General features: G+C 41.1%; 1 protein-coding gene across 2 annotated transcripts in view; it reads left to right on the top strand.

The window, feature by feature from the left end:
- Positions 1–4,505, top strand: part of LOC119311665 (protein YABBY 2-like) — a 7,386-nt gene extending 2,881 nt beyond the window's left edge. The window contains exons 2-6 of one of the 2 annotated variants that reach the window (XM_037587337.1): positions 727–849; positions 1,632–1,758; positions 3,225–3,273; positions 3,368–3,443; positions 4,143–4,505. In XM_037587337.1, the coding sequence (XP_037443234.1) occupies positions 727–849; positions 1,632–1,758; positions 3,225–3,273; positions 3,368–3,443; positions 4,143–4,253 (486 nt within the window). In that variant the 3' untranslated portion in view covers positions 4,254–4,505. Of the gene's footprint in view, positions 1–726; positions 850–1,631; positions 1,759–3,221; positions 3,274–3,367; positions 3,444–4,142 lie in introns of both variants that reach the window. The other variant, XM_037587336.1, reaches the window with a different exon arrangement.
- Positions 4,506–18,908: the final 14,403 nt, after the last annotated feature.

Below are 18,908 nucleotides of genomic sequence, written 5' to 3'. Positions count from 1 at the left end.
GTGAATTGCAAGTGCACACATTTTTCTTGAAAAAAGCACCTCAAGGTATGGAGTGTGATTTGAGCCAACTCCCTTCATGCGAGCAACAGCAAACACAATCATTTGCAGATGCATTTGGCTCACTTGGTTATACTAGTCATTCTTATGGGAGTGTGTGCCCCCAGAAAAGAAGGCTGTGAGGAATCAAACAAAGCGAGTATAGCTAGGACATGGTCCTTCTTCAGGTTGTGGTATGGTTGCAGGCCAGGGCACTCAACAAGGAAATCTGAAAAGAAAATGGAAAGGGCAAGGTGGCAACCAATTGGCAGGCATTGGAAAAGGATGCCCCAGTTCTGATTTGGTCCAGCTGCTTGCAGGTTGCAGAGCCCTGATAAAAGTCATGGAGAGCGACTGTTTTACAGCAGGCAGGAGTTAATTAAAGAGGGAGAGAGAGAGAAATCTTAGCCAGGTTCAGAGGGCAAAAAGCTATGGCTGTGTGCATATCAACATATATTAGTGTGTAGATCTGCATCAGCCTTTTGAAAATGTTTATTTGGAATTTAGCATTTGTTACTTCATCCACACAGAGAGCTGGTCATTTTGTTCTTATGTTTCTTCCTTTTTGTTTGTCTTGTTTTGCTGTTTGGTTTCAACTAGTAATTTTCTTCAGCTGCCCATATTCTTTACAGCTTTAATTAATTCAGGAAACCCAACAATTGTGTCCCCTTACGTATGATCAGTCTGCAGGTCAGTGTTCCAAGTAATAGCATGCTGAACATCGTCACCGTCCGTTGCGGGCACTGCACTAGCCTGCTGTCGGTGAACTTGAGGGGATTGATCCAGTCGCCACCTGTGCAAGATCATTCCCAGGTTGACATAAATAGTACTCCCTCCGTCCCAAAATTCTTGACTTAAATTTATCTAGATACAAATGTATCTAATACTAAGATGTGACTAGATACATCCATATGTACACACATTTAAGACAAGAATTTTGGGACGGAGGGAGTACTAATAATTCATGAAATTTGCGCGTGCTTTTCAAAGCTGTCGTAACGGTTGGTGTCGTTAATTAGCTCACCCTTATACATAAAATGATATACATTTCACATGTTACCGTGTAATTAGTTACTACTGCATTACTTGTATCTGTGTTACCATAGGGGGTAGAAAGAATGGTAAGGACTCCTACTGGAAGGGAGAGGCCTGTAGTAGATGCCAAACGAAACTGGTAGCATGGCTTACCCTAACTGTTACTCTAGCTTTGTAGGAGAGAAAAGCCAGCGTGCATGCATGGGTCATGTCATGCTTCAACACTTTATACAGTAAAGACAAACTACAGCATGCACACTGTTTGCTCACAGGAAAGAGTATTAAAGCTCACATGGAAAAATGGCACGTCTTTAGTGTCGTCCATGCACCATGGTTCGTCGTTCTAGTTTTACTGATTTTGAGCAAAAGTCTTGCACAGTTTGTACTATTAACATATGTTACTTTGTATTATATGGTGTGCTATACTGAAAGTTAAATATACTATGAATCCATTTTTACAACAAAAGAAATGATGCTTTAGCCTAATGTTCTTCAGGGCTTCCTCTCCATAATGATGCTTCAACCTAATGAATTAACTTAATTACTTGACTTGGTGACAGGAGAATTTCAAGGCCCACAATATCAGCTTTCGTGGAAATTACCCGGACTATGGCACATCTTCTAAATACCGGATGCCAATGATGTTCTCAACAAAAAGTGACCAAGAGCATATGCTCCACATGAGACGTAAGACCAATGCATATATATGTTCTATTTGTACGTTTTAGTTTGTGAACCAAAATTTTGTTTTTTTTCCCTCTTGACCAACATAAATAGATAAATTACTATCGTCTGATTACACCATGATGGACTCTCAAGCTAACTTGTGAAACCAGTGCAAAAATATACGTTCTTTGACTGGTTTTAGTGTGTGTGTTTGCCAGATGGATATAATGGTTTCATTGATCATGTGTCGGCAGTTGATCTCAAGAAGAGCATCGAAAAGTGAAGATTGTCGCCCCTAGTTAGACCGAATGTGAGAGACAGAGCTGGTGATATATTGGCTTAAATTGTTATGGTAAACTAACCCACTGTTAGCAATAATCTTGTCTAGCAGGTTAATTGGTTGGTTTTAGTTTGGACTATGCTAGTATTGGGGCAACACGTATGTAGTACATGCCTTGGTCCTGTACGAGGTATAGTCCGTGTAGGACTAACGTATTGTGTTAGGCTGTGTCCGTGTTGGGATTAGCTAGCGTGTTGTGTAGGACTAGTTCCGTACGTGTCCTAGACAGTGCAATAGTATTCAAGGTAACCGGTGATTAGAGAGTCCGGTTAGGAATTGTATCCTGGTTGTGTCCGAGTAGGTTTAGTAGTTTGAGTCTTATTAGGAAATAGCTTACGGTGGTGCTGGCTGTGTGTGTATATATACGCATCAACCGGCTATGCTTTGTTCTATCAAGTTGCAACACCGTTGCGGAAAACTGAAAAGAAAATAAAGAAGGAAAAGTAAGGCACGTGCCTTTGGCAAAAAAAAAAAAAAATCGTGCGAGTGTTCGTCGTGATTTGATGTGATAGATCCTAAGGGCAAGTTCCAACACCCACATTGTCCTGCAGTGTGGCAAAAACCGACTCCAAAACTAAAATATGGTTCCTTCTCCAATTTTAGGAAGTTGGAGACATTACACATTTACGATGAGATATGCGCGCCTTTATGTTCTACAATGATACTAATTCAGCTACAGAGAAAATAAAAACTTAATGCAAGGTAGGTTGGTGTTGGTTAACTACTACTATATGGAAACAAAACAGGAACACCTCACGTGAAAACTACAATATGTGTAGTATATTGTATTTTTGTTGTTGCGAAAACTATAATATTGTATTGAAACATCTCACGTGCTTGGTATTTATTTAATTTAGAAACAAAACAGGAATACGGCTCTATGGAAAAGGAATGGAGAAATGAAATTTAAATATCCCATACAGCATTACTTAATTTATTTAAGAAACTTAGCATATATACCTCTTATAGGAGTTCATAGCTTTGTCGTTCAGGACCAAATAGTAACATTGTGCTGCAGAATGTAACTATTCATGAAAATAAATAACTTCGTATTTGCATAATATTCAGTGATGGATTTGAGAGTAATATACATGTCAAGTGTTAGCTCCTGATTAAGTTTATATTGGTGAACCTTTACACACAGCAGCTCCTGAGAAGAGGCAGCGGGTACCTTCAGCGTATAACCGATTTATTAAGTAAGCTTTAATCAATCAATTCCAAACTTGCACTGACAGCAATTAAGCTGCGCTGTGTTGTACTAATAATACGATTTTGACACATCAATTGCAGGGAGGAGATACGAAGGATAAAAACAAACAATCCTGACATAAGCCACAGAGAAGCCTTCAGCACCGCAGCAAAGAATGTTAGTACATTTTTTGCATAATGCATAGGCTATTATTGTACTACTCACTGTTTCACATGTGCATGTCACAATACTTCACAGTCGATCATTATGCATATTGATCCTATAGCACGAGTTTCAATGTATGTCTTGTGTAGAGAAATGTTCTAGTTGTTGGGCGGTACCATGCTACCATTGCACGGAGCATCCCTAAAACGTTATGATTTTAAAAATTGTGATATGTGTCTATAATCCTACAGAATTTCAAATCCATATTTGATCTACGTACACATAGAGTAACAGTGAGCATAAACCAGCTATAAAAAGTTTTTAGGGGTGCTAAGATTGACCACAAAATTTTTACCCAAAGTGTTAGTGGCATTAGGATCCTTCTGGTATAAGAGTTACAAGTTACAACTTACAACTGATCAAAGAGAAAACATATTAATTGCTAGATTACATAGTGCTCTACCATTTGCTTTTGCCATATCATACACTACAGCATATAACTGCGTCATTTCTAGGGCATGCTTGAACACACACAGAAAATTCTGGCATAATTCAGATTATCTTCCTTTAAAAAAATTCGAATACTTTCAGAGGGGTCCGGATCCTATTTTTAAAAAAAATTAGAATCTATATCTATGCTGAATCTCTCCAGAAACAATTGATATGAAATACTACTGTTAATTTATATAACTCTGCCTATTTCTATTTCAGTGGGCGCATTTTCCAAACATTCATTTCGGGCTAGGCTCCAATGAGAGCAGCAAGAAGCTGGACGAGGCCATCGCGGCGCCTATCCCCCAGAAAGTTCAAGGTCTCTACTGAGACATATATTCCTATATGCATGATACTTTCATATTGTAAGTAACTGAAGGAAAACCTAAGTTAATTTCTGAATCAGTTTGTGAGTGAGTACATACATCATGAGCGAGTGATATGCATGAAGTGAGAAAGAGGCATATGGGAAGTGTATGCAGCTAGCTAGCTATCGTACATGCATGTAGAAGACGTCTGAATAAATCCCTTGATCGCCAGTTTGTTGTTTAATTGCTTGAAAATAATCACCTTGCTTGAACATGTCTGTATTAGGATTTGGTTTGGCTAGTGCAGGTCACTTCATCCATCCTCAATTACCTTACATAGAAGATGCAATACATTTTTACCCAGTTGATTGCATTTGGTTATATACACAATCCGTATAAAAATGCAACATCATGCCGTGCAAAAAGCTAAGCCTCCTATAAAGTGGACGCTTACATGTAGCACCCATGTCCTTAATGGAAAACATGAAACTGACGGATGTTATATGTTGGATCAACAAGGATTTTATATCCAAAAGTCACACAAGGTAAAGTGGCAATTTAATATTAATGGCACAACGTTATGGTCTACTCTCTCGTTAAGTTACCGCCTTTCACAGGGATAATCCCTAGCTCGTACATGCCTCTTTGTATGATTACTGAGCCTCGAGGGGCGAGTACATATACAGGTACAAACATGGAGGGCAAGTAGTACAGGAAGATGATTTATCTCTAGAACATTCTAGTCAATATCTAGTTACAAATATCCATTGTGTACACGTATTTCGTATTATAACAGTATGCCTCTAGTGTCACAGGAACACATGGTTTGCGCTACAGAGTTTGATGTACTATTTCTGTTCCATAATTCTTGTCGTGGAACTAAAACCATGACAAGAATTATGGAACGGAGGGAATAATAATACCATTTATAACACCTCATGTAAAATACTCACTGCTTTATTGTTCATAAACCATGAACGTACTCTGTACATATTCAATTTGATCAACGAAATATGAGTTACATATCACAACGGTTGATTTTTGACTTATAACTCATATTTCTTGGTTAAATTGATGATATAGATTTTTTAAAAAGGGCAAAAGATAGACCCCATTCATTAAATGCGGAGAAGTTTAACAAGGTTTACAAACCCGAAGGCCAAAATAAAAGCTTTTTATCATGGCATAAAATTACGCAAGTGTTTTGCTCCGGCCAATGCCCAATTCCGTGCCTCGTTACAGAATTTGGATATGATGATGTGAGGAGGTGTAGAAATGTTGTGGAAGACTCTTGAATTGCGCTTGGTCCAAAGCTCCCAAGTAACAAGCCCGATGAGGGAAAGCAACACCTTTCGCCGCCCATGCCAATCGTGTACCATGTCAATCCACCAAGTTTAGACATCGTTGAAGCCATGCCAAGATTTTGTGTGAAGACGGGGAGATCGAGCCAATTCCTCACCATAGTCCATATTCAGAGGGAGAAACGACATTGAAAGAGCAATGTCGCTACCATCTCTGGAGTTCTCTTGCACATGGGCAAGGCCCACAATTAGGTCATCCATGCTTGGTGAGTTCATCCGCCATCCAAACTCGATTCTGAATGATGATCCACGTGAAGAACTTAAACTTATGAGGACCCTAATTTTTCTAAACAGTAACCTCGAAACTAGTTGATGTGGCCTTGATGAATTGGGCACGATAAGCAGAGGCCCTGGAGTAATGCCCGGAGGACGGCCCGCGAAATGGTGTTGGCTTTGCTGGCTTGGAATTGAACTTGGGACATGACCCGTCAAAGTTTGATGAATGCAAGTATGTGTTGTAACGTGAGCCCGTTGTCCAAGTTGATGTGGTAGACCCAAGCATTGTTGTGGAGAGCATCCATAATGCATCGATTCTTCTTTTTTGAAATGTCGAAGATAGAGGGACCCATGTCCTTACTCCGATGGCATGCTGCGCCCAAGCGGTTTGGCAAAGCTCGTTATGTTGTCGGCCCCAATAGTGATAGCAGTGAAAGTGTACAATAGGTCCATGTCCTTGGTATTGCACGGGCTACTGGTGTCCACCCAAGTACTGCCCGGGGTGGTACATTCAACCCATGGCCAATGGAACCCTGGAACACGCACATTTTCTCAAGGTTTACGACCCTGAGCCCTCCAAGAATGGTGAGGCAGCAAACGGTCTCCCAATTTATTTTGAATCCGCCCAAAGGAAAGCCCTTCTTATCCTGTAAATGTTGCAAGTCCTCATTCGGGATATCAATTGAGCTTAGGTGATAGATCATGATTGAGGTGAGGACTGCCTTGACTAAAGGTAGTGCGGCCTGCCTCAGTGAAATGTTTGCCCGTCCAAGGAAGTAATTTCTTTTTTGGAACTTTATCCTCAATGTGTTGGAAGTGAATCCCTCGCAACCTCCCGACGATCTAAAAATGTGTTTGTGTCTTATAAACCGGAAGGGAGGGTATGTCAACAGCCCAGCTACCTATGGGAGGACATGCATTTTTAGCCCAAATATTCTTCATGTAAAATAGTTAAGCCCAAGTAGTATATTCTTTGTATTCAGGCGACAAGAAACATGTATGCAAGTTTGTGTAACATATGGTAAATAGACCAGGTGGTACCAAAACCACGTGCGTCGCAGTAGCATATATTCTAGCCTTCTGGGAAAAAATACTTCATATTTTGTACTCCCTCTGTAAACTAATATAAGAGCGTTTAGACAACTAAAATAGTAATTTAAACGCTCTTATATTAGTTTACAGAGGGAGTACACCCCAATTTCCTTTATGTAGAACTAAGAGGGTGCATGCATTATTGGTCTAGCTAGGCCCGATATAGCTGCCGCCCTAGAACTTGGGGAAAAAAATCTGTTGTACTCCAAGAGATAGGTACATATAATCCAAGTTCATGATATATAAAGTTAAGTGTGTTTGGACTCAAAAGAATAATACTCCCTCTGTCCCATAATATAAGAACGTTTTTGACACTACGCTAATGTCAAAAATGTTTTTATATTATGGGACGGATGGAGTATCTGCTAGCTCGAAGTCCGTCTCTTCAAAAATCTGTCGTGATCTGGCGGGCCATATAATCCATTTGATTCACCCATAAAAGTTCACCTGCGCTGCACGCGCACGCTGGCCGTGGCCGGTCACTGTGGACTGTTGCAATGTCATCGTCGTCGGCCGGCTACGAGTGCCCCGCGCGCGCGTGTATGATCGCATGCATGCGTTCTGCCATGGCATGCATGCATGGCCCCTACACAAGCGCGCGCCCCCGTGCACAGAGGAGTAACCGTGCTAGAGAAATTAATCGACGGAATCTCTATCTAGCTCAGTGCTCAGCTCCCGCTCAGTGATCGCTGAGCGCCTGACCGCGTGTGTTATTTCGCTTTTAATGATTGTTTGTATTGTTTCCACTACTCATGGACAGAGGTAGACCATGGAGTGGCTGATATCTGCAGTGAAATTGAATGTGCTTGAGCCAGTGAAACTGAATGTGCAGTGAAATTGAATGTGCTTGAGTACCACCGTTGTTGGCTTGTTGCAAGATCGAGAAGGGGAGAAATGCATGCTAAAGGAGCGAGAAGGCATACGTTTCCTTCCAGGAGAAAGGAAAGATGAGACACCATGCACCACCCAATCCATCCATCTCGATCTTTCAGGTGGTCGCCGTCTGATTTGCTCCGAGCTTCCCATGCATGCATCCACGTAGGATCTACTAGTAGTACTCTCGATCTATCTTGCGTGTTACCGTACGAGTTTTAGGATGTCCCGCCAACATACATACTCCTCCTGCGTATGTACAGCAGGCTACGTATAGGTACACCTCCATCCGCATGTGCACTGTCACCTAGTACGTGCTACCGATCGATTGATCCAGCTGGATCGATGTCAAATAAAGCTTCCGACACCTGCGTCGACGCGTGGTCAGACCTAGCCTCACCTCAGCTGAGATGATAGACGACAGGACGAGGGACAAGCCGATGCAAGTACGCGTACGTACTGGGATTTTATACAGTCTGGTTTTACGGACATGAATGGAGCCCCGCCGGCGACTGGGTCAGCTCCAATAATGGAGTGAAGCTGAGATGGTCCCTGGTTCATATTGGTTTTTTCTTTTGAGGATCCCCTGGTTCATATTGGTGGGGCAGCAAAAGGATTGCTGCACCAACTCCTCCTCAATCATTCGCTTCCATTATACCTGAATGCCCTTCCAGTTGAGATTTTCCTTACTCCGTCCGCAACGGTTTTATGAGCCCACTTTGTATTTTCAACCGGGACCTCCTACATGACACGCATTGCGTCCTACAGATGTGCGCAAGAGGCTCCTCCGACTGCGCCTGCCCAGCACCGAGTGCTATGAAAACGGGACCTCCGCTTGTGAACGCTCATGCCTAGCCAGTAGATGAGCTTCGGTGTTTAAATATACCGCACGGGATATAAGAATTATCATCAATGATATATCTAACTATATTTTATAATTTTGTACACAGTTAGTTTCGTGAAAAGTGTTTAGTTTTAAAACGTCAACATTTTAAAATTTGTAAAAACCTTATACAAACTCGCACATTCTTTGGAAACGGAAATATATTTTGAATCTAAACTTTTCTTGATTTTTTCTTAAAATTCAAAACATAAATTATTTTGAAACCTAAGACTATTTTTGACAAATCTGGAAATTTTGAATTTCTTTTTGAAATTTTATGAGTTAAAATTTTTGTAAATCGGAACATTTTTTGAAACTCAGAATAAATTTAAAAAGCTGAAACATTTTTTCAAACATACGAACATTTTTTATGAAATCACGAACATTTTCAAAAAACTTGCAAAAAATTTCAACAGTAAAGCTAAAAAGAAAAGAAAAAGAAAATTATAAGAAAACCAGAAAATCCAATAAACAAGGCAACAAGAAAAAAAAGGTCCAGGAACATTCAAGACAGTTCCCAAAACCGGTAAAAAGCCAGGCTGGAACTTTCCAGAACCATCCCCAAACCGCGAAAGTGTTTTAACAATTTCATGGGGGTATATTTTTCAGTTTTCCCTTTTTTATCATATAATTTTTTAAATTCTAATGAATTTTTTTAAAAAAATACACCAACTTCTGTTAATGCATAAGCATTTTTTGTAAATACAAGAATACACACTTTTTTAAATACCTAAAGTTTTCTAGAAATGAGAATATTTAGACAAAAAACTTGAGCACATTTCTAAATATGATGAACATTTGTTAAATGAGCAATATTTTACAAAAGTGTGAAAACTTAATATCAGAAATAATTTTAACAATTTCATGGGTGTTCCTAAAAGTGTGTGATTACTTTTTAAAATATATGAATAAATTCTAAACAAAAGTAAATACAAAAATGTTTTATATTCAATGTACATAGAATGTAGTTCATTAATGGCTGCACTATCAGGCCACAACGTTGATGGCATATTGCCGAAAAAGGTTTTTCACCCCGATTTATATATATAAGCAAACAACCACCACTAGGTCCACAACATAACAGCCAGTCCAAGTCTAAAACCAACTCACACCACAACACAAGAAAAAACAAACAAAGGAGAAATCAAGCTGGGGACAACAGCAAAACAATTAATCCACGACCCAATAACCTGATAACGGAATTTCCTGATGGCCACCGTCCAAATGCTATGCTCTGTAATAGGCTGACCCATGTACTATGATGCTTCCACCCGGTTTTAGGTTTGGGGATGCATTTGACAGTTTTTATTTTTAAACTTTCTGTGTATTTTGATGGCTCTATTCTATATTTGTTCCTTTTCCTTTTTGTGTTTTTTTAGTTTTTATCACTTAAAGTTCATGCATAGTTTAAAAAAATTGTTCAATTCTTTAGAATTCATGAACTATTTTGCAAATTCGTGCACTTATTAAAAATTCACGAAAAAAATCACGTGAATATTTTGAAATTCAAAAATAAATTATGTACATTTTTTATTACAGGCCATTTAATGGAGTTCATGGTTTTTTTATAACTTCCGAACAATTTTATTATATTAGACTATTAGTGAACATTTTTTAAATGCAACATTGTTTTTAAATATTGGATTTTATAAAAAACGATAAAAATAAGAAAGCAACCAGAAAACAAAAGTCTGAAAAACCTACGGAAAAAAAATGAAAATATGCATCACATGAAGCGTTAAATGGGCGCGGCCCAGTGTGCATTTTAGCAATAATTTAGCACTTGAAGCGCTGAATTAGAGTCATCCCTAATAGCAACATAACACTCGACGTAAATCATTCAGACTACCCATAGTGGGGATTAACTTAGACTAGTAACATGCATATGTTACTAGTCTATCTTACTACCTCTATAGTGGGGAGTAATATATGTGTGGTGTCATGCAAAACTTCATTTATTATCTTGTATACTCATTTTGTCCTGGTATGTTTGATGTTACTCATATGTGAGTAATTAGCTATGTTACTCAAATCATATCTCGACTCATTTTATCATTTTCACATAAGCAAGTTTGTTGAGTTGTACCTTGTATTACTGCTGAAGTTACTCCCACTATGGGCAATCTGAAGGCCCTTGCTGCCATAAAGTGCGCTCAAAGATAGGCTTTGGGGTAACCTATCCGTGACCGTGACCTCTAACGTGTCTGATAATCGCGCTCCTGTTATTTTGAAAAAAAGTTCAAAAAAATAATTTTGAAATTTCTGAAAGTACTATTTATAAGTTTCAGAAATACCTGATTTTTAGCACGAACATGGATCTTCCTTGCATGTTTGTAAAGTTTCATTAAGTAATACGTTGATTTCTAACCTACGCAAAAGGGACAAATTCTGGACCAAAAACATAAATTGAAAGGCTAATTTTTATACACGTAATTACCTTCTGTGTACACTACACATGAATATATACGTTTTTGAGGGAACATGAAAATATATTTGTATGGTTGATACGTACGAATGATACATGTCTATGTATAACCAAACTTTTTTAGACTTTTTTGTGAAGTGGAAATTATTTTCCAGGAAAAAGAATAAAGAGCCTCCTAGAGCCCGACCTCCAATGCACATATCTGTCCCATTCTAAGAGGTATGAAAAATTAGCTAGTCGTAACTGTTAAAGGGAAAAGGATCAGATTCAGTAGATTGTGATCGACACAAATTATTGTTGAGTTGAACATATATAATGAGTGGTCATAGTTGTTAGACTTAAGGAACCATGTTTTTAACAAAAAAAAAACATGTTCTTACTATGGCACACTTTGTAAACAATCCAAACTTGATGATGAAGAAAAGGCTGTTCATTTTTTGTCAACTAGATTTAGTGCAAATTAAGAATGAAGAAGAGTTTATGTTTGGGTGTTGTGTCAGCTTTGTCTGTCTAGGACTGTACGTACCATGATCTTTCCTTTGCAGGCCCCACACATTACCCTATATGCAAACTTAGATCAATTCTAGCAGAGTCACCAAATCAGCCTGATCGACATAATAACCACCAATATGGTGATTTTAGCCGAAAAGGCCGCTCTAACAAAGTCGCCATCCAGTTCCATATAGTCATAATTTATGGAGGGCTCCATATATCAAGCCTGTGAGCCTCCATATCTAGAGGTTGCCATCGTTGGTTTGGAACTTCATCCGCCAACCGCTCCCATGGGAGGGAAGTTTCACCTCCTTCCTCAGGCTCCCGTGCGGCCCATCTCCTCTCCTTCCCCTTTCCTCTACCTCCTGCCCACTGGAATTGGCACCCTGTTGTGTAATCTGTACTCCCATATCATGAGACCAAGTGGATCTCATTATGCAGAAGATAGAGCAGATCTATCTAATGGCGTTGCTGGCTAGCGGATATGATCTATTCTTGTGTCACATCACTTTTCTTCTTCTTCGCAGGTAACTACTTGTGGGATGAGATGGGAATGTACTAATTAGGCCGTCTGTGTCCTTTTCCATCTGGAGCAAGTAGTGTTTGGGAAGAGCAACATCAGTTAGAATTGATGGTGTGGAAAGAGTGAGGCGGGGCAAAAATTGAGGCACATGCCTTATTCTTATTCCGACAACAACAACAACAAAATCTTTGTCAAATGTGTCTTTCCTAATGTTTTACCATAATATTTGAGTTACGAGTTTAGTGAGCATCTGAAGAGTCATGGAATTGTTTCACAACTTACACCACCTGAACACCACAAAGAACAACAAAGAGGCTTGTGTTTAGAATAAAATAAATGGGAACACAATAGAATTTCTAATACTATAGGTTGTCAATACTTTTGGTGATCCAAGGGAAATTGGACGTGTACCAATTTTTGTAGTTAAACGGAAGACTATACCAGAGGACATCTGAGCAATGAAGAAAGCAAGAGAGAATTTATTCCAGCTTTGAGAGTATGTAATTCACACCTTATAGTATCATCGCGACTGTAAATGCTTTGGTAGCATTTCAAGTGAAGACCCCTTTATGAGGAGAGAGAATGATCGATTGTTAGTATACGTGATTTATTATTTGCATATTCGAAGTATTGATTTGACTACAGAAGGCCTGATCAATAATGAAAATCATGTTGATAGATAACTTACGTAATCAATTTCTAAGCTAGACACAAACCAAAGGGGGTGAAGTGCAAAAAATAAATATCAAGGGAAAAAGGCTATTTTTAATCATCTAAGTCCTTCAAAAATATATTTATTCAAAGTTTTCTCCAAGGCTGGGGGGGGGGGGCAGTGCCCCGGGGCTAATACGTGGCTCTGTCATTGTATGGTGTAATATTGTATGATATAGGTCATTGTACAATGGCATGTTTTATGATATATGCCACTGTTTCCCACCAATAACAAAGAACTTTTTGTCCATGTCTGAGAATCTGAAAGGGGTGCCACTAAGGTTAGCTGCATGCTCCTAGTAAGTCCCACTTCTTGACGTTGTGTCAAAGAAGTGACAGGACAAGGGCATTCACATCCAAATTTTGCCCAGGGAAACAGAGATTTATACAATTTTGTATTATCGTTGCTAAGAAATTAACCAAGCTTGAACTCACTATGCACTACAAAGTAATAGCCAATTCCAAAGGGATAGGGGGTGTGTAATTTCCCATTGATGCCCTGCAAGTGGAAAGGGTTGAGTTCTGGCCTTTTCAAAGTAAGAGTATTGATCCAACAGAGAGCTTATGAAATATCATTTCCTCTTATAGAGGTTTTTCAGAATGTGCCTTCAAGTTATTTGTGATCCACTCGCAAAAAAATGTTAGTTGTGATCCAAATAAAAGGTGATGCAAAGGTGGAAATATTGCAAGAATGTTGTGACAAGAATTAAAGTGCACAAGAATAAAAGTAATGAACAAGGGAGTAACGGAATGATGAAATTTGTAGTCGGGCTAAGGCGTCTTCAGAACTCTTGTTTCAACACTAGTATGTTTGTTACTTAATTTTCCAAATGCACAACTTTGGGTTAAGGTAATGTGGCTTCTTTTCTCAAAGAACGAGATGAGCCATGCATACCAGCCCAAGGATCCATGTCTTCTAGTATATAGTGCAAATTGGCATCAAGATGAACCACAATATATTACAACAGGTAGGGTGCATAGGTTCTTATGTTACATCACTTGGCAAGGCAAAGGCGCCTCATGCGCATCATCAGTACACACATTATTAATTTATCATGGCCTCGAAGTCTAGTAGAGGAATACAAAAGACAGTGGGGATCCATCCAAAGGGACCCTGCTCGAAAACGATCCCCGCACACGAACTCGGCATCCTCAAAATACTCGCAATTAGCATACCACTTAGCTTTAGCAACCATACCATCTTGACCGCCCGATCATTGTAACTGGTAAGTCCTTTTAGTGATCCCGTAATTAATAACAGAAAGGTTCCACGCCCACTCCCTAGAGGCGGCCCTGAGTTATTGAACCCATTATGACAAGGGTTTCTACCAAGATTTGCAATAGTATTAAATTCCAGTTTTTAGACCAGATTGTTACACCTTTGAATGTAAACACTAGAATTAAAATAGGCATGGGTATGAGGAATTGGATTATTACAACCATTTGTTTGTGATTAGGATCATCATGACCTTAATTTGTACTCTAGAAGACACCCATTAAGATGTGCTTACAATGTATCGAAGTGAGGCTCGTCCTGCATCAAGAATCAGTTGTCCAACCACATGCCCTATCTGTCTCGCATGGCTACCTTGGTTATTAAGATATATCAGACAAAAGCATTGAGTGTTTAATGACTACACCTCATGTATCCCCAAGGACTGGTTCCATGCTACCGGACTAAACCTTTCTATCATGAGTGTTCAGAATAGCGATCCACATCCACCCTTCTCCTAGCCCCCTCCTTGATCAAACTCTACGATCCTAGGTACCTACAGGGCCGAAGCACGAGAAAGAGATACAATTTTATTTCACACATACATGACATTCATTCAAAGCCATTCCATCGACCCCTCATATAAACACATCAGGGTGCAAGGCTATGCCTTCACCCATTGCATTACTGAATTACTCACACGTGGAGATTGGACCACAAAAGCAAATCATTTAATAACACGTCATGACAAAAGCTTTGTTCATAATATGTCTTACAATGGTTGCCGGATACGATACATGGTTACAATTATGGCTAACTTGGAGGTGGATTATTGCGGCGAGGGAGATGGTGGTGGCTATGGAGATGAGATGGGAAATGATGGCCATTAGGGTTCATGAATGGCTTCTGGTGTGGAGACAAAAGTTTTGCGACCTGACCTTTGTGATTATGGTACAGGGTGATGGTGCCATGCACCGGGGGTGGCTTCTGCATAGGAAGCCCAATGGTTGACCCAGCAAGAGGCCCCTTAGGCCCACTAAGGAGGCAAACCCTGTTGGGGAACGTTGCAGAAAATAAAAATTTTCCTACGGTTTCATCAAGATCAATCTATGAGTTCATCTAGCAACGAGAGAGAGGAGTGCATCTACATACCCTTGTAGATCGAGCAGAAGCGTTCAAGAGAACGGGGTTGAGGGAGTCGTACTCGTCGTGATCCAAATCACCGGAGATCCTGGCGCCGAACGGATGGCACCTCCGCGTTCAACACACGTACGGTCAGCGTGACGTCTCCTCCTTCTTGATCCAGCAAGGGGGAAGGAGAGGTTGATGAAGATCCAGCAGCACGACGGCGTGGTGGTGGATGCAGCAGGGATCCCGGCAGGGCTTCGCCAAGCGTCTGCGGGGGAGAGAGGTGTAGCAAGGGGAAGGGAGGCGCCAGGTGCAAGGGTCCGGCTGCCCTCCCTCCCCTCCTCTATATATAGGGTCCTCAGGGGGGGCGTCGGCCCTAGGAGATGGGATCTCCTAGGGGGGCGGTGGCCAAGGGGGGTGCCTTGCCCCCCAAGGCAAGTGGAGGCGCCCCCTCCCCTAGGGTTCTCAACCCTAGGCGCGGGTGGGCAAGGGGGGCGCACCAGCCACCAGGGGCTGGTTCCCCTCCCACTTCAGCCCATGGGGCCCTCCGGGATAGGTTGCCCCACCCGGTGGACCCCCGGAACCCTTCCGGTGGTTCCGGTACAATACCGGTGACCCCGGAAACTTTCCCGATGGCCGAAACTCAACTTCCCATATATAATTCTTTACCTATGGACCATTCCTGAACTCCTCGTGACGTCCGGGATCTCATCCGGGACTCCGAACAACTTTCGGTTTGCTGCATACTAATATCTCTACAACCCTAGCGTCACCGAACCTTAAGTGTGTAGACCCTACGGGTTCGGGAGACACGTAGACATGACCGAGACGGCTCTCCGACCAATAACCAACAGCGGGATCTGGATACCCATGTTGGCTCCCACATGCTCCTCGATGATCTCATCGGATGAACCACGATGTCGAGGATTCAAGCAACCCCGTATACAATTCCCTTTGTCAATCGGTATGTTACTTGCCCGAGATTCGATCGTCGGTATCCTAATACCTCGTTCAATCTCGTTACCGGTAAGTCACTTTACTCGTACCGTAATGCATGATCCCGTGACCAGACACTTGGTCACTTTGAGCTCATTATGATGATGCATTACCGAGTGGGCCCAGAGATACCTCTCCGTCATACGGAGTGACAAATCCCACTCGATCCGTGTCAACCCAACAGACACTTTCGGAGATACCCGTGGTATAACTTTATAGTCACCCAGTTACGTTGTGACGTTTGGTACACCCAAATCACTCCTACGGTATCCGGGAGTTACACGATCTCATGGTCTAAGGAAAAGATACTTGACATTGGAAAAGCTCTAGCAAACGAACTACACAATCTTGTGCTATGCTTAGGATTGGATCTTGTCCATCACATCATTCTCCTAATGATGTGATCTCGTTATCAATGACATCCAATGTCCATAGTCAGGAAACCATGACTATCTGTTGATTAACGAGCTAGTCAACTAGAGGCTCACTAGGGACATGTTGTGGTCTATGTATTCACACGTGTATTACGATTTCCGGATAATACAATTATAGCATGAATAAAAGACAATTATCATGAACAAGGAAATATAATAATAATCCTTTTATTATTGCCTCTAGGGCATATTTCCAACAGTCTCCCACTAGCACTAGAGTCAATAATCTAGTTACATTGTGATAAATTGAACACCCATAGAGTTCTGGTGTTGATCATGTTTTGCTCGCGGAAGAGGTTTAGTCAATGGATCTGCGACATTCAGATCCGTATGTACTATGCAAATATCTATGTCTCCATCTTGAACATTTTCACAGATGGAGTTGAAACGACGCTTGATGTGTCTGGTCTTCTTGTGAAACCTGGGCTCCTTGGCAAGGGCAATAGCTCCAGTGTTGTCACAGAAGAGAGTGATCGGCCCCGACGCATTGGGTATGACTCCTAGGTCGGTGATGAACTCCTTCATCCATATTGCTTCATGCGCTGCCTCGGAGGCTGCCATGTACTCCGCTTCACATGTAGATCCCGCCATGACGCTCTGCTTGCAACTGCACCAGCTTACTGCTCCACGGTTCAACATATACACGTATCCAGTTTGTGACTTAGAGTCATCCAGATCTGTGTCGAAGCTAGCATCGACGTAACCCTTTACGACGAGCTCTTCGTCACCTCCATAAACGAGAAACATGTCCTTTGTCCTTTTCAGGTACTTCAGGATATTCTTGACTGCTGTCCAATGTTCCTTGCCGGGATTACTTTGGTACCTTCCTACCAAACTTACAGCAAGGTTTACATCAGGTCTTGTACACAGCATGGCATACATAATAGATCCTATGGTTGAGGCATAGGGGATGACACTCATCTCTTCTTTATCTTCTGTCGTGGTCGGGCATTGAGCTGAGCTCAATCTCACACCTTGCAATACAGGCAAGAACCCTTTCTTAGACTGATCCATATTGAACTTCTTCAATATCTTATCAAGGTATGTGCTTTGTGAAAGACCTATGAGGCGTCTCGATCTATCCCTATAGATCTTGATGCCTAATATGTAAGCAGCTTCTCCAAGGTCCTTCATTGAAAAACACTTATTCAAGTAGGCCTTAATGCTGTCCAAAAGTTTTATATCATTTCCCATCAAAAGTATGTCATCTACATATTATATGAGAAATGCTACAGAGCTCCCACTCACTTTCTTGTAAACGCAGGCTTCTCCATAAGTCTGCATAAACCCAAACGCTTTGATCATCTCATCAAAGCAAATGTTCCAACTCCGAGATGCTTGCACCAGCCCATAAATGGATCGCTGGAGCTTGCACACCTTGTTAGCATTCTTAGGATCGACAAAACCTTCCGGCTACATCATATACAGTTCTTCCTTAAGATGGTCGTTAAGGAATGCCGTTTTGACGTCCATCTGTCATATCTCATAATCATAGTATGCGACAATTGCTAACATGATTCAGACGGACTTCAGCTTCGCTACGGGAGAGAAAGTCTCATCGTAGTCAACCCCTTGAACTTGCCGATAACCCTTAGCGACAAGTCGAGCTTTATAGATGGTAACATTACCATCCGCGTCCGTCTTCTTCTTAAAGATCCATTTATTTTCTATCGCTCACCGATCATCGGGCAAGTCTGTCAAAGTCCATACTTTGTTTTCATACATGGATTCTATCTCGGATTGCAAGGCTTCAAGCCATTTGTTGGAATCTGGGCCCGCCATCGCTTCTTCATAGTTCGAAGGTTCACCGTTGTCTAACAACATGATTTCCAGGACAGGGTTGCCATACCACTCTGGTGTGGAACGTGTCCTTGTGGACCTACGAAGTTCAGTAGAAACTTGATCCGAAGTACCTTAATCATCATCATTAATTTCCTCTCCAGTCGGTGTAGGCACCACAGGAACATTTTCCTGAGCAGCACTACTTTCCGGTTCAAGAGGTAGTACTTCATCGAGTTCTACTTTCCTCCCACTTACTCCTTTCGAGAGAAACTCTTTTTCCAGAAAGGATCCATTCTTGGCAACAAAGATCCTGCCCTCGGATCTTAAGTAGAAGGTATACCCAATGGTTTCCATAGGGTATCCTATGAAGACGCATTTTTCCGACTTGGGTTCGAGCTTTTCAGGTTGAAATTTCTTGACATAAGCATCGCATCCCCAAACTTTTAGAAACGACAGCTTAGGTTTCTTCCCAAACCATAATTCATACGGTGTCGTATCAACGGATTTAGACGGAGCCCTATTTAAAGTGAATGTACCTGTCTCTAGAG

Source organism: Triticum dicoccoides, chromosome 5B (genome assembly GCF_002162155.2).
Source record: "Triticum dicoccoides isolate Atlit2015 ecotype Zavitan chromosome 5B, WEW_v2.0, whole genome shotgun sequence".
In the NCBI taxonomy this organism is placed as follows: Eukaryota; Viridiplantae; Streptophyta; class Magnoliopsida; order Poales; family Poaceae; genus Triticum; species Triticum dicoccoides.
This window is presented reverse-complemented; position numbering and strand designations above follow the sequence as displayed.